This window comes from Hyla sarda, chromosome 4 (assembly GCF_029499605.1).
Source record: "Hyla sarda isolate aHylSar1 chromosome 4, aHylSar1.hap1, whole genome shotgun sequence".
Classification (NCBI taxonomy): Eukaryota; Metazoa; Chordata; class Amphibia; order Anura; family Hylidae; genus Hyla; species Hyla sarda.
The window spans coordinates 67,329,309-67,351,306 of NC_079192.1; the positions used below are offsets into that span (position 1 = coordinate 67,329,309).

Here is a 21,998-nt window from a genome sequence, read left to right on the forward strand (position 1 = left end):
TTTTTGCTGTCTGTTACCATGGAGACACCTAGGACTATATAGAAACTGTAGAAACAAACATTTTTTTTAACTAAAACCTATTGTAAAATTGCCTCATTTTCTATTTTTCATCTTAGATTAACATCCAATTTGCCGTCTTCCAATAGTCTTTGCCAAGAGCTAATATGTGGGTGGGTTTTCTATGGGGGGGGGGGGGGGGGGGCTGGTGGATGGCATCAATAGGGGTATCTGTCTGGCATCTATAGAGACATCTGTAACTGTCAATCTGTAGCTGTCACTGAACATATATAAACCATTTCTTGTATACATCCATTGTGAGTTTATCATTATAGAGGGGGACAGGTGAGCAATATAGGGCGATTTCCAAATATTGGCTGGTATGTATTTATAATGTATTGCTTTATAATGTATTGTTTTTAATAGGAAATTAAGAATCATTACACATTTACAACGTGTAAAGAAATGTGCGCATAATGTGGACTTCTGCATTATTCAGTGTAGAGCTTCTTCCAGAAAGATTTAACCACTTTATGTACACATCTGTTTTTAGTCAAATAACACAATGGGACAGTATGAATTCATTTAATATTCTGTATTGTGCTGATCATTTTATTTCATAATAACAAACAATACACAGACGATAGAAGGTTTACAGGCAAAAAACTGATTATTTCCGTTGGTTATACTGGTTATATCAGGATATAACAAAATTACAAATAATATAAATCTGCAATAATTGATATTTACAGTCAGTTTATTAGTTCTGCAGTCAACAAGTTACTATGTTTGGTCTGTTTTACACTGTTTACTGTCTTTTGTAGTCATGCAAAGGTACAATATATATGTAGAAATAGACCGAACATAGTATTAAACTACGTTTGGTCCACTGAATTGGATGCGTACGGCTCAGTTACACCATGGTATACATAGGCCAAGTATGAACCTGACCTAATTCTAATTATTTTCTGTATCACTTACATATAATGTTGGGGGTGATAAACTCTGTACAACGCTACGGAGTATGTAGTTGGTAATAGGAAATAAATGAAAGAATTTTGGGGAATACTAGTGAAATGAACCTAACAAGCTACATGAACTGTGTGAATCATGCCACTGTGTGGCCAAACGTGGAACTGCAGCATCTCTACCAATCATGAAATAAAAATATGTAGTCATGTCAGGATGCTTATATAGAGACGAAATATTGTGCTCATTCATTCTCATCAGTCTCTGTTCCCCATTAGTCTCACAATATAATCACTCAGTGGGGTCAATTATTATAGGATATTCAATTTACCTGTCAGTGTGTTTTTAGCGCAGTGTTTAACCAATAGCCTGGATTAGTGTGGGATGTATGGTTATGTGAAGTTTCTTATTTTTCTATTTTGCATTAGTTCTAGAACACAGGCACTTTTGGACATAGAGAAGAGATGGTACAAAGTGGCAACAGGGTTCCTCATAGGACAGCAGGGTATAGCAGGGCGGTGCACTCTCTCTCGGATGTCTGCCGATTCACCAGGTTGAGTGGTTCATGCTGGTAATGCTCAATCAAGTGAACAACGCTGGGGAACACCTGAGGAGAGAAGTAGTCATATTATCAGTACATAGTAATCGAATAAAATGGTCAGGACGATTGAGGCTGGGGCTGGTCACATGGGCACATTTTTGTACTTGTATTATGGTGGCACAAACTGACTCCACCATGAGACTAATGACCCAAACTCAGCATCACAGAGATGTAAGGATTTCTGTCCTGACTAAAAAAAAATGTCACTTTTCAACTCCTGCTAAACTATAAGGATATTAAAGGGGTACTCCAGTGGAAAACACATTTTTTTTTTAAATCAACTGGTGCCAAAAAGTTAAACAGATATGTAAATAACTTTTATTTAAAAATCTTAGTCCTTCCAGTACTTATCAGCTGCTGTATATTACAGAGGAAGTTCTATTTCTTTCTGAAATGATTTTATGTCTGGCCACAGTGCTCTCTGCTGACATCTCTGTCCATGCCAGGAACTTACCATAGTACAAGAAAATCCCCATAGCAAACCTATACTTCTCTGGACAGTTCCTGATACAGACAGAGGTGTCAGTAGAGAGCACTGTGGTCAGACAGAAAGGAACTCCAGGAAGAAATGCAACTTCCTCTGTAGCATGCAGCAGCTGAAAAATACTGGAAGGATTAAGATTTTTTTTCTTAACAGAAGTAATTTACAAATCTGTTTAACTTTGTGGCATCAGTTGATTAAGAAAAAAATTTTTCCACTGGAGTAACCCTTTAAAATCCCCTAAGGACTCAGGGTTTTTTCGTTTCTGAACTTTTGTTTTTTCCCCCTTACCTTTAAAAAATCATAATTCTTTAAATTTTGCACCTAAAAATCCATATTTGTCGTACTTCTGGAAAAAAAAATCATAACTACATGCAGGAAAATGTATACGTTTAAAATTGTCATCTTCTGACCCTTTTTCCGCGTACGGGGTGGTATGAGGGCTCATTTTTTGTCTCGTGATCTGAAGTTTTTAGCGGTACCATTTTTGTATTGATCGGACTTTTTGATAGCTTTTTTTTTTTCAACTGTACATTTTTATTAAAGAGTTTTTCATAGACATAAATTCAAAAACAAGGAAAACAAGCGAGTAATATCACAGGGGCCGGAGTCCAATAGTTTCAGCAGAATGCAACAAAATCACACACCGCGGCGATACCACATATGTTGATTTTTATTTACACCGTTTTTTGTTTTTTTTTATGGGAAAAGGGGGGTGATTCAAACTTTTAATAGGGGAGGGGTTAAATGATCTTTATTCACTTTTTTTTTCCACTTTTTTTTTGCAGTGTTATAGCCTCCATAGGGACCTATAACACTGCACACACTGATCTTTGTCATTGATCACTGGTTTCTCATAGGAAACCAGTGATCAATGATTCTGCAATGTCAGGCTGCTGCTTCCAAAGCCGCACCCCGCCATCATTACTGCACAGAGCGAGTTCGCTCTGTGCGTAATGACGGGCGATACAGGGGCCGGAGCAGCGTGACATCATGGCTCCGCCCCTCATGACATCACGGCCCATCCCCTTAATGCAAGTCTATGGCAGGGGGCGTGACGACCACCACGCCCCCTCCCATAGACTTGTATTGACGGGGACGGGCCGTGACGTCACGAGGGGCGGAGCCGTGACGTAACGATGCTCCGGCCCCTGTATTGCCCGTCATTACGTGCAGAGCGATCTCGCCCTGCGCAGTAATGATAGCGGGGTGCCGCAGCGGCGATCCCCGGGGTCCCCAGCAGCGGGACTGTGGCGATCTGACATCTTATCCCCTATCCTTTGGATAGGGTATAAGATGTCTAGGGGCGGAGAACCCCTTTAAAGGGGTATTCCAGGCAAAAACTTTTTTTTATATATCAACTGGCTCCGGAAAGTTAAACAGATTTGTAAATCCCTTCTATTAAAAAATCTTCCAATAGTTATTAGCTTCTGAAGTTGAGTTGCTGTTTTCTGTCTAACTACTTTCTGATGACTCATGTCCCTGGAGCTGTCCAGCTCCTATGGGGATATTCTCCCATCATGCACAGCTCCCGTGACGTGACATCATCATTGAGCAGTTAGACAGAAAACTTCAGAAGCTAATAACTATTGGAAGGATTAAGATTTTTTAATAGTTTTTGCCTGGAATACCCCTTTGATAGCGCGCAGCACTGCGATCAGTGCCCTCGCTATTAGCCACGGGTCCCGGCCGTTGTTATTGCCTTATAGAACGGGAGCAGACTCAGGACATACAGGTATGCCCTGAGTCCTTAAGGGGTTAAGAGGGAATGGTCATTTAATGGGTAGGAGAAAGGACCCAACAAATCTGTAAGGAGGTTCAATCGTGGTTGTGAGTGGATACATTGTATTTGGGGCACAAGTGAATTCTAGGCCTTGCTAGGAGCCTGTGCTAGTCACATCTAAGTCTATGTTCACACCGCGATTATACTGTACGTCGGAGGTATACATTGTGAGTGTTCCCCAATGTCTACCCCCAGATGTATGCCACTGTATGCAATAAACTCCAATTCATTTACAGTATAAACTCTATCTTTCTTTTTCAAAATGACAACAAAACATGCTTAGACATTCACAAAGTCCTTTTTATGCAGTTCAGTGTATATTGCTTCCACAGACTCACTGCACCAAGAGGCCGTCTGAAGTGTTGTTGAAGCTTTGCATTCCCAAAGCTTCACTGTGTGCAACTGTGTAAGCAAACTAGCCCATTGGGCTATGCCATTTGCGCAACTCCCGTTAAAGTCAATGGAAGCTACCCATATTGCTTACCTTTCTCAATTTGGCTGCTTTCGGCTTTCCCGACCACCTCCGGATGCTGCAAAAATGCAGGAGGTGGTTGGAAAACCAGTTGACAAGGTGGGACAACCCCTTTAAGGCTCTGTTCACATGACGATATTCATATATGTTGAAGATATGCATTGTGGGGAATCTTCTGGCCTATATCGACATTCTAATGGATATCCATATAGTGGCATAAATTTCTCATGGGCAACGATATTAAATATATGTATACGGTGCAGAACATTTTTTGTGGTGGCCATGCCATCTTTTGGCCTCCATAAGGTTAATGGGGCTACATTTTGCATATACATTGGAAGCTTTATATACTCTGAATGGGGGAGATTTATCAAAACCTGTGCAAAGGAAAAGTTGCCCAGTTGCCCATAGCAACCAATCAGATTGCTTCTTTCATTTTTAACAAGGCCTCTGCAAAATGAAAGAAGCGATCTGATTGGTTGCTATGTGCAACTGGGCAACTTTTCCTTTGCACAGGTTTTGATAAATCTCCCCAATGTGTTTGCATAGTGTGATGTGAACAGAGCCTGACCAAGACAACTAATACAAGAAGACTCATCAAGGAATACATTTCTACATTACACACTGATCAACAAAAATAAAGGGAACACTAAGATAACACATCCTAGATCTGAATGAACTAATCGTATGAAATACTTTCGTCTTTACATAGTTGAATGTGCTGACAACAAAATCACACAAAAAGGATCAATGGAAATCAAATTTATCAACCCATGGAGGTCTGGATATGGAGTCACACTCAAAATCACAGTGGAAAACCCCACTACAGGCTGATCCAACTTTATGTAATGTCCTTAAAACAAGTCACAATGAGGTTCAGTAGTGTGTGTGGCCTCCACGTGCCCGTATGACCTCCCTACAACGCCTGGGCATGCTCCTGATGAGATGACAGTCTGTGGTACAATGTGGCGTTGGTGGATGGAGCGAGACATGATGTCCCAGATGTGCTCAATCGGATTTAGGTCTGGGGAACGGGCGGGCCAGTCCATAGCATCAATGCCTTCCTCTTACAGGAACTGCTGGCACACTCCAGACACATGAGGTCTAGCATTGTTTTGCATTAGGAGGAACCCAGGGCCAACCGCACCAGTGTGGTGGTCTAGTACAGGAGTTGCACCCCTGTACCATTGCTGCCCTGTCAGGTGGACTCTATTTCAGTGACCCCTGGGCCTCCCTTTCTTCTATGTTCTATAAACAGTACTAAGTGCCTATGTTATCTAATGTAATGTGTATATATTGTTATGTGCCTTTAAATACTGTTGTCATGTGTTGTAACCAAGGAAGGTACCAGTGACCATGGGACCTATAGGACCCCTCCAGAGTCTCCCCCATATAAACCCTAAGAGGAGCTAGCTAGTTGAGTCTTATCTGAGCTCCAGTAAAGTCAATACCTGGAGAGAGTGTCTGTTGTCCTGAGGAGACCCAAGGCCTACCACGCAGCCATGCTTTCACTAATCCAGTGCCCCACAGGTGAACTTCCAAACCTGGTAAGCTACACGGGGTGAAGTCAGTCTAGTCAAGTCAGTCTGTACAAGGGGTTAATGCCATCTGCCCCTAGGGTAATAACATCTGCCCTCATCACACCCTCACCACACCAGCATATAGTCTCACAAGGGGTCTGAGGATCTAATCTCGGTACCTAATGGCACTCAGGATACCTCTGGCAAGCACATGGCAGGCTGTGTGGCCCCCCCAAAGAAATGCCACCCCACACCATTACTGACCCCCCGCCAAACCACTCATGCTGGAGGATGTTGCAGGCAGCAGAACGTTCTCCACAGGGTCTCCAGACCTGCTTTCATCTGTGAAGAGCACAGGGCACCAGTGGCGAATTTGTCAATCTTGGTTTTCTTTGGCAAATGCCAAACGTCCTGCATGGTGTTGGGCTGTAAGCACAACCCCCACCTGTTGATGTCGGGCCCCCATACCACCCTCATGCAGTCTGTTTCTGACCGTTTGAGTGGACACATGCACATTTGTGGCCTGCTGGAGGTCATTCTGCAGGGCTCTGGCAGTGCTCCTCCTTGCACAAAGACGGCGGTAGCTGTCCTGCTGCTGGGTTTTTGCCCTCCTACGGCCTCCTCCACGTCTTCTGATGTACTGGCCTGTCCCCTGGTAGCGCCTCCATGCTCTGGACACTACGCTGACAGACACAGCAAACCTTCTTGCCACAGCTCGCATTGATGCGCCATCCTGGATGAGCTGCACTACCTGAGCCACTTGTGTGGGTTGTAGACTCAGTCTCATGCTACCACTAGAGTAAAAGCACCGCCAGCATTCAAAAATGACCAAAACTTCAGCCAGGAAGCATAGGAACTGAGTGTGGTCTGTGCTCACCACCTGCAGAACCACTCCTTTATTGGGGGGGGGGGTGTCCCAGTACAGGTATATTGTGTCAAGGTATTGTAGGCCCTGTCAGATTGAGACCTCCAGTGTCCTTGGGGCTCCCCTGCAGGGACTCAACCATTTCTAATGTGTATTTGTACTGTTATAACTTAGCAATCCGTTATTAGGTGTCTGTAGCTTTAAGTATGTTACCTAGCAACCTCATGCCTAGTCAGGGTATGTGAGAGTGGAGGACTGAGGGCTAGACTGAACTTTTGTGTAAGGTGTTATATTATGTGATTACTTGTATGTAGCTTTATTGTAAATCCTAAAGGGGATACAGACAACTCTATGATCCACAACTGCCTGGCCAATGGGCTGTAGTTCAGCCTTCCCTGATAAGGGGTGGCATTTCCTGTGTAGAGGAGTTGAGTGGAGATCAGAGTGAAGAATCAGCAGCTAATTCTAGTTCAGAGTACAGAGTGGAGGAATATCCAGCCTTTACTTCAGCCTTTATCAGAGAATTCCTAAAGGAAAAGTCATTATCTTCCGGCGAAAAGCCACAAATCTACCGACACTTCAGTAAGTGACTTTAATCTCAAGCCTAATATAGCGCAGACCTAAAACTCCTAGTCCGGCCATAAGAGCCAAGCATATATGCAATATCAAGTCCAGGCACTGCAAGCTGTGTGGTCCTCTAGAGACTGTCTGTTAACCCTTTGGGAGACTTTGGTTGAGCGCTGTGGAGATTGTACCACCTATCTTCAAGTTAGTAAAGCCTCCGTTAAACTGCAACCTAGTGTGGAGTCAATTCTTTCCTTGCTAGCCTGTGGGGAGACGGAGTTCCCCGGACCTGTAGTAACCCTGGAGATACCAAGACTACAGTGGCGTCACGTGACATTAAGGGTTAATACCATCCGACCCTGGGTTCATAACCCCCCCCCCCCCCCCCCAAGAACCAAGTAGCTAACTCCAGCGTAGTGGCAGTCGCGGGTTTCACTCGTGGTTACCACAGGTGTCTTGCTCATTGCCTATAATTTCCACCTGTTGTCTGTTCCATTTGCACAACAGCATGTGAAATTGATTGTCAATCAGTGTTGCTTCCTGAGCGGACAGTGTGATTTCACAGAAGTGTCATTGACTTGGAGTTACATTGTGTTGTTTAAATGTTCCCTTTATGTTTTTTGAGCAGTGTATTATGGTCAGTACTTTGTATGACTATAAGAGAATATATTCTGATGATCTAAACCAGTGGTCTCCAAACTATGGCCCTTCATCGGTTGCAAAACTACAACTCCCAGCATGCCCGGACAGCCAACGGCTGTCCGGGCATGCTGGGAGTTGTAGTTTTGCAACAGCTAGAGGGCCACAATTTGGAGACCACTGATTTAAACAATGGTAAAAATCAAATATGAACTCATGGTTTTGTCTTCATAGTTTTTGGAACTCTCTGTAGGGTCTTGTATAATGGGTCTGATTCATCCTTGGTTATGTATCTCCTATGATCAGTTACCTAACGTCTTGTGATATAAGAGGTGTTATGTAGCCGTCTACACACATGCAGGTACTAGTAAATGCCCACCAGCTGCTGTCATGTACAGCGTGCACTGCATAGCTGATGTAAAAGCCTCCGGGCCAGTGTATTCCCATCTTGAGAATTATCTAGGGGTGGAGTAGGAAATTCTTGCCAAGAAAAAAAATCCATGATGCCATCTCAGGAGGTTGTCTTCTACGGTAAAGCTGATTGCACAATGCGGCATCTTACTGCGTGTACCGCGACATTCCCTGGCAGGCACACTGTGTACTTACCATACAGCAACAATAATAATAAAGCATTATAAAACATACTGACCTATATTCCACAACCATAACCTACAGTGACCCTAGACCTGATGCTGGATATACACTTTCAAAGGCTGTCGGCCAAATGGTCGCCTGATGAAGATAGCCAGCAGGACGCATTTCCTTCCACCGCTCCATTCATCAGGGGCATAGGACCCCTGTTCTCATGATCGGTGGGGGTCCCACTACTTATCAGCTACCCTGAAAATAGAAAATGAGTGTTTTTCATGGCAAAATCCCATCAAAGCTATGTTGACACGCCGGAAAAATTCCACCTTGAAATTTCGTTGCAACAGAGTCCCATTGTTTTCAATGGGATTCTGCTGCACCGTGCACACGTCTGAATTGCTGCTGTGGAAACATCTGCCACGGAAATTCCAATTCCGGTCTCTGGCCACTGCGGAATTTGCTTGGAAATGCATTGCTGTCTCCATGGAGACGGTGTGTTTCCGAGCGGTCCTAGCGCTGGCATATTCTGCATATTCTGAATTTTTCTGGCGAACGTTCTGCCAAAAGTATGCCGTGTGAACATAGCCTTCATCTGTCTTTTCTATCCTTGCTGCGCAATTTAGGTAGAATCTAATGTTCCCTTTTATCACCAATCAGATTGGAGGAGTTGATGACTATAGTGTTCTTCAATAGGATTGCTGACATGTCCTCGTTACTTTATGATGCGGATACTCAGTTTTGGGTAATGTTTACTTCCTTCCTTCTTTACTTACTATATATACTGTACACATATATATATATATATATATATATATATATATATATATATATATATATATATATATGTTTGTGTGTGAATGTTATTGGCAGATGTGTAGGTGTAGTTGCTTCTTGAGGGTGCGTTCACATGTGCATATTTTTACTGCAGATCTGCTGCAGATTTGCTGCTGCAGATTTTGCTGCCCATTGACTTCAATGGGCAGCAAAATATGCTGAAGCAAATCTGCAGCAGTAAATACGCAAGTGTGAACGCACCCTAAAAGGTACATACCACTTTATTCTTCTACTGAGGATGTGTTTCACCCCCCTAGCCACTTACCTCCTCATGCCGTTTCCCTTCCTTTCCCAGTGAAAACCCATGGTTGGCCACAGCTCTTATGGGAATATTGTAAATGTGGTCATTGTAGAGAACAGCCAGGGTATATGGCTGCGTCTGGTTTTGTGAAGAGCTCAAGCGCACCAAGTAGCAGCCATCCTGTGGGGTATACAGACAACAAGGTATAAAAGTAGACATGGTGGGGTACTAGGCAAACGTACAGTGATGGGGTAGAAAGGATTTAAAAAGAGAAGCTCCTTGAACAGATATGCAAAATAATACTGAAAGCTATGCAATATATAACCTTAATATGGTAAATTGTTAGAATTCTCAAAATATATTCTAAAAATAGGGCCCACAACTACATTGGGAATGGATTATTTAGTACGGACCAATGGACAATACCCATAGGATGTGACTATAGCAGTGGCATGTCTGCCATAGAGGCTGGGCTACAGACTGCTATGGTACTCTTGGTGGGAGGGTTGGCAGCTATTTCATCTACTTATCAAGACATCCCATAGTGGGGAAATCACTGTACAAAGATATATACTGTAGAAATACACATATAGATAGATTATAACACAGATCAGAACGTCAGACCTGGATGGGATATGGAGAGTAAGGGTATGTTCACACTGAGGAATTGGGGCGGAAATCACGCTGAAAATTTCCGCCCCAAAATACAGTTTTTTTTCCGCTCAGAATTAGCAGTGATTTCGCGCGGAATTTCATGTGGAGGAGGAGAAGAGGAGGAGTATCAAGAGAGGGAGATTCTGCGCCAATTCCTTGTGGAAATGCTTCTGACTGAAAAAAAAAATAACATTGATCTCTATGGGAGTAAGACGCTGATTCCGCCTGAAAGAAAGAACATGTTCTTTCTTCAAGCGGAACAGACTTCCTCGTCAGAATTCTGCTTGAGGACATTCCTCAGTGTGAACTGAGGGGCAGAAATTCCATACAACTCTATGGGGTTTTCACTGCTGAATGATTTGGAGAGGAAAAAGCGAGCAGAATTACTCGTGGAAATTCCCCTCCAATTCCTCAGTGTGAACATACCCTAACTATAATAAAAATTCTGTACATTTTGCAGAGTTTTACTAAGGGATCCCATGATCTTTGTGTCCGCGATTGGTCTATAAACCAGAGGAGCAAAGTGGGAACAAAAAAAGTTGGGGAAGGTTAAAGAGGTACTCCACTGGAAAACTTTTTTTTAAATCAACTGGTGCCAGGAAGTTAAACAGATTTGTAAATTACTTCTTAATCCAAATCTTAATCCTTCCAGTACTTATCAGTTGCTATATACTACAGAGGAATTTATTTTCTGTTTGACCACAGTGCTCTCTGCTGACACCTCTGTCCATTTTAGGAACTGTCCAGAGCAGGAAAAGTTTTCTATGGGGATTTGTTCCTGCTCTGGACAGTTCCTAAAATGGACAGAGATGTCAGCAGAGAGCACTGTGGTCAGACAGAAAGGAAATTCAAAAATAAGAAAACTTCTTCTGTATTATACAGCAGTTGATAATCCTTCCAGTACTTAAGATTTTTTTTAATAGAAGTAATTTACAAATCTGTTTAACTTTCTGGTACCAGTTGATTTAATTTTTTTTTCCAGTGGAGTACCCCTTTAACCTTGTGAACAGGGATCATGAGCAGGAACCATAGACTAGCTCAGTGTTTCCCAACCAAAATACTTCCAGCTGTTACAAAACCTCAACCCTCAACATGCCTGGACAGCCGAAGGTGGAAATGTGGTGGTCCAGTACAGGAGTTGCACCCCTGTACCTTTGCTGCCCTGTCAGGCAGACTCCATTCAGTGACCTCTGCCCCCCCCCCCTTATCTATGTTCCATAAATAGTACTAAGTGCCTATGTTATTCAATGTAATGTACATATATTGTTATATACCTTTTAAGTAATGTTGCCATGTGTTATAACCAAGGAAGGTACCAGTGACATGTGACCTACAGAGTGACCTATGGGACCCCTCCAGAGTCTCCCCCACATTAACCCTGGTAGGAGCCAGCTAGCACAGTCTAAGCTAAGCTGAACTACACTCAAGTGAAGTCCAGAGAGAGTGTCTAGTGTCCTGAGGAGGCCTAAAGCCTACCACGCAGCCACAAGTCTACTGCCCCACAGGTGAATGTTAAAACCTGGTACGCTACAAAGGGGGTGTCTAGTCAGTGTCAGTGAAGATTTATCTGTATAAAAAAAAAATATATATATAAATATATATATATATATATATATATATATATATGATTATTAAAAAAAATTATAATATACATATATATATATTTTTTTTTTATACATCTTTTGTGCAGCTGGAGCCCCTCTTTTCCCCTTTGGATTGCTTTACTAACCAAGGATATGGCTTTGCGTTCGTCTCCTGTGCTCCCTGCTGCAAAGCGCCTTCTCCTTTTGAATATATGCAAATGGTGAGCTGAAAGTTTTTTTGTTTCTATTTTTGCAAGATTTATCTGTGTCAAGTCAGCGCGGCCCTGCATCAAATTGTCCAAATGCACTACTAGTCCCAGCGAGCACTGTGGTCTCTGAAGTCACTGGTCACTTCCTTGGGCCTGGCTAAGCTGTTAAGACTGTTACACTTGTCTAAGGCTGGGTCCACACTACGTTTTGTCCCATACGGGAGCGCATACGGCAGGAGGGAGCTAAAACCTCGCGCTCCCGTATGTGACCGTATGCGCTCCCGTATGTCATTCACTTCAATGAGCCGACCGGAGTGAAACGTTCGGTCCGGTCGGCTCATTTTTGCGCCGTATGCGCTTTTACAACCGGACCTAAAACCGTGGTCAACCACGGTTTTAGGTCCGGTTGTAAAAGCGCATACGGCGCAAAAATGAGCCGACCGGACCGAACGTTTCACTCCGGTCGGCTCATTGAAGTGAATGACATACGGGAGCGCATACGGTCACATACGGGAGCGCAAGGTTTTAGCTCCCTCCTGCCGTATGCACTCCCATATGGGACAAAACGTAGTGTGGACCCAGCCTGACTCAGTAAAGCTGCCGTTGTTCCATAACTTGGCGTCGGAGTCATTATTTGCCACGTGCCTAGCCCAGGATCCAGTGGTATACCTACAGGTGGTATTGAGGATAAACCACGCCCTGGTGTCGCGAACACAAGGGGTTAATGCCATCTGCCCCTAGGGTAATTCCATCTGCCACAGACCCTCACCCTCACCACAGAAAGGATGTGCCCAGACTGACAGCAGTGATCTCAGCAGGTTTATGTAACTCTCAGTTAAGGATCAGTACCTTATTAATCCTGCGAAGAGCTCGCTCTGTTTCTCTCCGCTCCATCTCGCCCCCGTACCAAGGTCTGCCCAACACTCCCAGATCCTGTATGACAATGCAGAACAGCATTAACTAATATTACTATAAGGGAGGAAATCTACTTCTTCAGTCAAGTTTATACACCGTGCAGAGCCTTTGGAAAGATAGGTGACAACCTCATGGGAACTGTAATAGATGACAGTAGTTGTTGTCGCCTTCGTTGAAAAGGTTATTATTTGTATAATTAAAAGTTACACAATTTTCCAGTATACTTTCTGTGTAAATTCAGTCTAGACAATGGTTTGTGAGCTTCAACAAGTACATTAAAGGGGTACTCCACCCCTAGACACCTTATCCCTATCCAAAGGATAGGGGATAAGATATCTGATCGTGGGGGCCCCACAGCTGGGAACCCCGCGATCTCTGTGCAGCACCCAGCGATCGTTTGGAGCATTGGATGCGGTCGGCGGGGGTCGTGACGTCACAACCATGCCCCTCGTGATGTCAACCCACACCCCCTCAATGCAAGTCAATCGGAGTAGGTGTGGCGGCAGCCGCACCCCCTCCCATAGACTTGCATTAAGGGGGCATGGTGTGATGTCACGAGGGGCGTGGTTGTGACATCACGACCCCCGCTGCCCGCTCCAAACGTTCAGAACAAAATGTTCCGAACGCTGGGTAGCGGCGTACTCCTTTAACCCCTTAAGGACGCAGGACGTAAATGTACGTCCTGGTGCGGTGGTACTTAACGCACCAGGACGTACATTTATGTCCTGTGCATAACCGCGGGCATCGGAGCGATGCCCGTGTCATGCGCGGCTGATCCCGGCTGCTGATCGCAGCCAGGAACCCGCCGGCAATGATCTCAGCAGGGGATCCGATCATTCAGAACACCGCACGGAGGTCTCCTCACCTTCCTCCTTCCGGCTCCCGGCGTCTCCTGCTCTGGTCTGAGATCGAGCAGACCAGAGCAGAAGATAGCCGATAACACTGATCTGTTCTATGTCCTATACATAGAACAGATCAGTATTAGCAATCATGGTATTGCTATGAATAGTCCCCTATGGGGATTATTCAAGTGTAAAAAAAAAATGTAAAAAAATGTAAAAGTAAAAAAAAAGTGAAAAATCCCCTCCCCCAATAAAAAAGTAAAACGTCAGTTTTTTCCTATTTTACCCCCAAAAAGCGTAAAAAATTAATTTTATAGACATATTTGGTATTGCCACATGCGTAAATGTCCGAACTATTAAAATAAAATGTTAATGATCCCGTACGGTGAACGGCGTGAACGAAAAAAAAAAAAGTCCAAAATTGCTACTTTTTTAATACATTTTATTTAAAAAAAATTATAACAAATTTATTAAAAGTTTTTATATGCAAATGTGGTATCAAAAAAATTACAGATCATGGCGCAAAAAATGAGCCCCCATACCGCCGCTTATACGGAAAAATAAAAAAGTTAGAGGTCATCAAAATAAAGGGATTATAAACGTACTAATTTGGTTAAAAAGTTTGTGATTTTTTTTTAAGCACAACAATAATAGAAAAGTACATAATAATGGTTATCATTTTAATCGTATTGACCCTCAGAATAAAGAACACACGTCATTTTTACCATAAATTGTACGGCGTGAAAACGAAACCTTCCAAAATTAGCAAAATTGCGTTTTTCTTTTTAATTTCCCCACAAAAATAGTGTTTTTGGTTGCACCATACATTTTATGATATAATGAGTGATGTCATTACAAAGGACAACTGGTCGCGCAAAAAACAAGCCCTCATACTAGTCTGTGGATGAAAATATAAAAGAGTTATGATTTTTAGAAGGCGAGGAGGAAAAAATGAAAATGTAAAAAATAAATTGTCTGAGTCCTTAAGGCCAAAATGGGCTGAGTCCTTAAGGGGTACTCCGGTGGCAAACTTTTTTTTTTTTTTAAGTCAACTGGTGCCAGAAAGTTAAACAGATTAGTTAATATTAATCCTTATTGTACTTAGTAGCTGCTGAATACTACAGAGGAAATTATTTTCTTTTTGGAACACAGAGCTCCCTGCTGACATCATGACCACAGTGCTCTCTGCTGACATCTCTGTCCATTTTAGGAACTGTCCAGAGCAGCATATGTTTGCTATGGGGATTTTCTTCTACTCTGGACAGTTCTTAAAATGGATAGATATGTCAGCAGAGAGCACTGTGGTCATGATGTCAGCAGAGAGCTCTGTGTTCCAAAAAGAAAATAATTTCCCCTGTAGTATTCAGTAGCTTATAAGTACTAGAAGGATTAAGATTTTTTTTAATAGAAGTAATTTACAAATCTGTTTAACTTTCTGGCACCAGTTGATTTAAAAAAAAAAAAAAAAAAGTTTTTTTTTACCGGAGTACCCCTTAAATGCAGTAATCTCTTGGACGGTTTGCTACAATGTATCAGTCACAGGCTGTATAGCTCACAGAGTGATGAAGCTTTTGGACTCATTCACACTATAGGCAGAACAAGCCATGCTAGAAGGACTTGGAAATGTACGCTCTCCAAATATGACAATTTATTTCCAACCAGATTTTGCTGAAAGAATAAACATGTTCATTCTTTCTGATAAGTCTGGGGTCCTGAATTTCCTTGCCGGATCGTCCATCAAGGAAATTCCGACGTGTGAATGGTGTAGCAGAATCCCATTGAAATCTATGAGAGGCTGCTGCACTGTATTTTCCACTGCGAAATTCCGGAGAGGAACTCTGTTAGGAAAATATGTAGTGTGAATGGGCCCTTATTCACATACATTGGAGTGCCCTGTGTAATAGAAAGTTATGAAATGTTCTAATATACATAGATACATACTGTGAGTAAATACGAACATCCTTGTTTACACCCACAGGCTGAAAAACACTCCCTACTTGGATCCTGCTAGAATCTAGTGTAGACAATCCTGGGAATTATATAATGTATAGTCGTGGCCAAAAGTTTTAAACCCGTCACAAATTGTGGTTTTCACAAAGTATGCTATTTCAGTGATTTTAGATTTTAGATTTTAGATTTTAGATTTTTTTTAGCCAGAGGTTTCTATGGCAACTGAAGTACAATTATACGCATTTCAAAAGTTTTTATACTTTTATTGAAAAATGTTGACAAATACATCAAATTTATGCGAAGACCTGCGGTGACCCTTCTTTTTCAAGATTTCTGTACTTCACCTGTTGGAGATCAGCTTCTGGGCTAAATCCTGACTGATCACAGCCCATTCTTACCTGATCACTGTTTGTGTTTTTTTTTTTTGTTTTTTTTGTCCACCTGCTCTTTGAGGGTTAAAGGGGTACTTAACCCCTAGACATCGTATCCCCTATCCAAAGGATAGGGGATAAGATGTCTGATCAGAGGGGGTCCCGCCGCTGGGGACTCCTGCGATCTCGGCTGCGGCACCCCAGACATCCGGTGCACAGAGCGAACTTTGGTCCATGCCGGATGACTAGCGATGCGGGGCGGAGGCTCATGACATCACAGCCACACCCTGCTCCATGACATCATGGCCCTGCCCCCTCAATGCAAATCTATGGGAGGGGGCATGGCCTTGAAGTCACAAGTGGGGCATGGCTGTAATATAACGAGCCTCCGACGCTGCACCTGACGCTCTAAATGAACGCCGAGTGCAGCAGGTAGATCCTTTGAATAGGGGATAACATGTCTAGGGGCGGAGTATCCCTTTTAAGCACATGTTCTCAATGGGATTGAGATCTGGGCAAATTCCTGGCCACAGACCCAAAACCTTAATTTAACCCCCACTTAATTCTTACTTTTGCCTTCTGACATGGACTCCATCATGTTGAAAAAAACAAACCAATGTTCATCACCAAATTGCTCCTGCATAGTTGAGAAAAGTTGCTCTTGGAAGATGTTTAGCGTCCATTATTTATGGCCGTGTTCCCGCTCCTGTGGATGAAAAAACACTCCACGCATGAATGGTCTCAGGAGGCTTTACTGTTTGCATGATACAGGACTCATGGTAGAGTCACCTTTTCTTCTCTGGACAATAATCCCTCCAGATGTCCTTAAAAGTATGACAGGGGCTTTATCAGAGAAAATAACTGTACCCCAGGCCTCTGCCGTCCAATTCTTGTACGTCCTGCAGAATGTCAGTCTGTTCTTGATACTTTTCTCGGAGATAAGTGGCTTTTTTTGCTGACTTTCTTGATCCGCCAGCTGCTATTCTTGACCAGATCTGCACTGGTGTTGAGACAATGTTGTTGCTTCTGGCACTTGCTGGTACAGTGATCCCTCAACTTACAATGGCCTCAACATACAATAGTTTCAACATACAATGGTCTTTTCTGGACCATTGTAACTTGAAACCAGACTCAACATACAATGCTATAGACAGCCCAGATCTGTGACACGTGTCAATGGCTGGAAGATCTGACCAATCAGAATGGGCATTTTACTGGTAAAACACCTGGATTCCTGAAGTGTATGCACTGAATTCCTGTCTAGTAGCGCCCCCTAGGGCCAGATAAAGGCTACTTGGAAGACGGAGCACTTCAGTATGATGGGGCCCCCCAAACAATCCCCCCTCCTCTCCCACTGAGACTTGTTGCCGGCTAGCAGGGGTGGACTGACAACTCATGGCCCCCCATGCACCCGCACCCATATAGATGCCCTGCCCACATACAATGAATACATTTTTCAATTCATAAAGAAAATATAGCAAGATAACACAATTTTGCAAAGTTTTGGGGGAGGGGGGGTTTGTTTCTATGCAATATATTTTACGATTAAAGTTACACATTATCTTCATTCTGTAGGTCCATATGATTACAACGATACCCAATTAATGTAGGATTTGTTATATTTTACAACTGAGAAAATTAACATGCATAAAATTTTCCTATAACACTTATTTTTCCGTATACAAGGCTTTATGAGGGACCGTTTTTGTGCCATGATCTGTCGTTTTTTTCTTTATCATTTTTGTTTAGATGGGAATTTTTGATCGCTTTTTATTAATTTTTTTATGGTATATGATGTGACCAAAAAGCAGCAATTCTGGACTTTGGTATTTTTTTTTACATTTACACCATTCACTGTTGTCTACTAATCTCACCACTGAGTGATGACTGACATCACCCCCCCGACATCACCACTGAGTGCTGACTGACATCACCCCCCCGACATCACCACTGAGTGCTGACTGACATCACCCCCGACATCACCGCTGAGTGCTGACTGACATCTCCCCCTGACACCGCTGAGTGCTCAGATATCACCCCTTACATCACCGATGAGTGCTCAGATATCACCCCCTGACATCACCGGAGACATCACCCTCAATATCACCACTAAGTGCTCGCTGACATCAACCCCCAACAAGTAATTTAATGTATGTACACAGTGACCCCACCAGCAGAATAGTGAGTACAGCTCTGGAGTGCTGACCAATTAGTTGCGGGTGTGGTCGTGCTTCAGCTGTGCTGTGTGTCTGCTGTGTCTCCTGAGCTCCAGGGATTTCCATCTGTTCCACCTGGGGCCTGCTTCCTCCTCCCCAGGGAGGGAGTGGGTTTCCAGGCATGAGTGAGGGAGGCGAGGCCCAGGCTTCTGCTCCTCAGAATAGGCCGCAGGGGAGCAGTAGAAGCCAGCAAGCGGCCGGAACATCGGAGGATTTGGGGGTGAGGCGATCCACCAGGAGTCGCAGCAATGCTGCTCCAACTCCCCCCACAGAGGCGAAAAACTCCAAGGTGGGATCCTCCTTGGGAAAGCTGGGTGCTGCCAGTGGAAAGCTGGGTTCGTCCGGAAGAAGGCAGAGTACTCACGGAGGTGAAGCCGACCTCAGTGAGGAAGGCTGGGGAGTGCTGAGGACCCGGGAGTCTATTTCCACCTATACCTCCCGGGTAAAAAGTCACCTCCGTGAGTATGAAGACGCCTGTAAGGCCATCAGGAGGCTCCGAGAGGAACTGCGCTGTGACCGTGCCAGGGCTAAGGTAACTCCAAAAAAGAAAAAGACGGAGATCCAGGGGCAGATAAAGAGACTTATGGCTGAAATACAAGTTTTGGAGGAGAGGAGAGCAGAATTACTGGCGAAGAGTGGGCCATTTAAAGAAAAATTGGAAAATGAGGAGCGCTTCAGGGTGACAGAAGAAGAAAAAAATAAAAGGTTGATGGGGCTGCAACCTGAGAGCCAGGTGGATGATGTGGAGGAGATGGAGGAAGAACAACAGCCAGATCCACCTGGTGGCCTGCGGCAACAGCAGCAGGCCCCGTACAGTGGGCCCCCTGCACAGCAGCCAGCATTATCACCTGCCGACTCAGGAGAGGACAGTGACAGCAGCTACCAGGGAGGGGCGCTAATGGCCCAGATCCGCATGCTGGAATCCCCAGTGTGTCCTCAGAACCTGGTGTTTGGAGATGAGCTCCCAAATGAGGCACCTGGGGGTAAGAAGAAAAAGACCAAGCCAAAGCAGCAAGAAGTGGTGAGTTACATCTACACCCCCCTCCCTGTATACCCTGAGTCGGCCGCAGGGTCAGCTCATTGTGCAAGCCCCGTTACCCAGCCCAGCCCGTGTTCTGTGGTGGACTCGGTGCAAAGGTGCGGGGAGAGTACAGATACTAAAAGGGCGCAGAGCTCCATGCCTGTTTGCAGTAGCAGGGATGGAGCAGAGAAGGCATCGGCCGCAAGGCCGTACAGTGAGGGCGGCTCAGTGGTGGGCATAGAGGCAGACTCCGGTGCTGTAGTTCGCTCCCCTGTGGGAGAGGGGGGTGACTCAGTGCCGGAGGTAGTAAAGGGCATAACGGACACTCCCAAAAGTGAAGAAAAACGTTTGTTTTGCATTGGTGCCGCTGATCCCATTGATCAGCGGCGCCATGAAAAGACTGGAGATGATGCTGATGAGGCGGAGGGCACTAATAAGAACAGGGCTGGGGCCTCCTCTAGACCGGGCAAGCATGCTGCCCGGTCCCTTAAAGGGCCAGCGGAGGTTGTCCCAGCCCTAGTGCCCCGTGATGCTGAGGCCGGATTATCTGTTTCTGGTCCAGCCAGTGTGAATGAGAAGGTAAATGGGGGTACGGGGTGTATGACTGGGGAGCGGATGGAGGTTAATGTTATTGGAGAAGGTGATTTTGCTGTTGCTGTAATTGGGGGTGGTGATGGGACTACAGATGATGTTATTGGAAACAATGTTGTTGGGGGAAGTGCTAATGTTGTTATTGAGGGTGGTGGGGATGTTGTCATTAGAAGTGGTGTAGGTGTAGGGTCTGGTCCGGTTGCCCCCCCAGTGGTGACAGACCATAGGAGTTATGCCAATGTCACTGCTGGGGGAAGTAGAATACTTTCCTCGTCTCCTGACTCTAGGGACGGTTTATTGCAGCGACGTCTCCTGGAAGCTCTGAAAAAGGGGGAAAGGTCGATTAATGTAGAGGGTAGAGCAGTTGATCTGTCCTTCTGGATAGAGAGACACAGTCTCTCTGCCTTCCGAGAGGAAAGAGGGGGCGATACTGTGTGGTCCCTCCCAACAGCCGGGGCAGGTAGTAACCGTAGGAATGTGGTCCGTCTTCGGTGGCAGGGCGAAGATATGTGTCCTTCAAGGACCAAAGTGGTTGAGCTCTTGCTAAAGATGGGCTTCAAGGCAGTTGATATCTTTGCCTTGATACATCCCTACGGTGCTCCTGAATTCGATATCAGTTTTGTTCGGCCAGAGGGGCTTGAGCTTTTCTGGTCGAATTATGAATTGGTAAAGAATGAGCCCGGCTGGCGAGACTTTGCCGTACAGGCATTGTCTCGTCAAAACGAAATCAAGAGAGTGACCGTTTTGACCCGTAACGAATCACTCTCTTGTGTTGACATTATCACCTGGTTAGGACGGTATGGCGAGGTAATGGGGGTCCCGCAGAAGAACAGGGACGAGTTTGGCATCTGGTCAGGAGCCTGGACGTTTTTGGTAAAACTTAAGCGTTCAGGAAATACAGTTACCCATATTCCATCCTCTGCCTTTCTCGGCAGGGATCGTATCCAGATTTTCTACCGGGGTCAGCCGAAGCTCTGTCACAGATGTGGTGACCCCACACACTTCAGTGCAAACTGTACGGTGCAGAAATGTGCCTTGTGTGGGGGTGTAGGCCATCTTGCCGCATCTTGTGCAGAGATTAGGTGTCACCTGTGTGGTGACTTAGGTCACCCATTCAGTCGTTGCCCTCGTTCTTTCGCTAATGCGGTCTTGTCCCCAGCGGGTGAAGATCACGAGCCGGAATCTGCTGGGGAGGGGACTAGCAGGGGTGGAGGAACTGAGGGGTCAGTGAGGAACAGCAAGAGAAAGACACCAGCCCAACTAAGACGTCTTGATAAACGCCAAAGGGATAGGGTGATGGGGAAAGCCCGGGTTACTGGGACGACCTCTCATTCTGTCCCAGAGGCCAACCTTGCTGCTGAGACCCCGAGGGATGGCGAGCTGAATGAGGAGGTCAGGAGGATCCAGAATGAGGAAGGTGCCATCTCCTCAGATAGCGTGGAGGAGGAGGATGTGGGATGGCAGAAGGAGACACGAAAGCGGGGTACAAGTAAAAAAAAAAAAAGGGAGATTTGAGATCTTCTCCCACCCTGGTCCAGGTGCCAAAGGAAGGCAAAACTGACTCCCCTCTGGTTGGCCTTTCCAATCGATTCCGACCCCTCAGGGACATCTCCTCCTCTTCTTCGGAAGGGGAGGATGAGGGGGAGGTGGCAGAGGGGCTTCCAGGGGGCGCCGAGTCCTCTTCCCCTGGGGAGGTTATGTCCTCGGGGGAAGGGACTGGCCTAGAATCCGGAGACGAGGAAAGTAAAACGACGTCTGGTGAGATGGACACTTCTATTTCTCTAAAGAGGGTGAAGAGTTCTTCTGATGTGGAGGGTGAGAAGGGGAGTGGGAAAAAGAAAGCTGTCTAACTCAATCACCCTTGATGGCGGCACCCTCTCCGTTGACTCTGGCATCCATTAATGTTGCCAGCATTAAGTCAGATACAGCTCGATTTGCGGCCTATGATTTTTTTGCCCATATTAATGCTGATATTTTATTTTTGCAGGAGACCAGGCTAACAGATATGTCATCTATCTACAAGGCTAAAAGAGAGTGGAGGAATGGGCCCTCCTACTGGTCTCTTGGGGCCGAGCCGTATAGCGGAGTGGCG

At 44.9% G+C, this 21,998-nt stretch overlaps 1 protein-coding gene across 4 annotated transcripts in view; it reads right to left on the reverse strand.

The window, feature by feature from the left end:
- Positions 1-596: 596 nt before the first annotated feature.
- SH2D6 (SH2 domain containing 6) overlaps positions 597-21,998 on the reverse strand; it is a 67,404-nt gene continuing 46,002 nt past the window's right edge. For all 4 annotated transcript variants that reach the window (XM_056571320.1, XM_056571321.1, XM_056571319.1 and 1 more), the window contains 3 exons: positions 12,850-12,933; positions 9,579-9,734; positions 597-1,573 (listed from right to left, as the gene is read on the reverse strand). In XM_056571320.1, the coding sequence (XP_056427295.1) occupies positions 1,457-1,573; positions 9,579-9,734; positions 12,850-12,933 (357 nt within the window). In that variant the 3' untranslated portion in view covers positions 597-1,456. The remainder of the gene's footprint in view (positions 1,574-9,578; positions 9,735-12,849; positions 12,934-21,998) is intronic.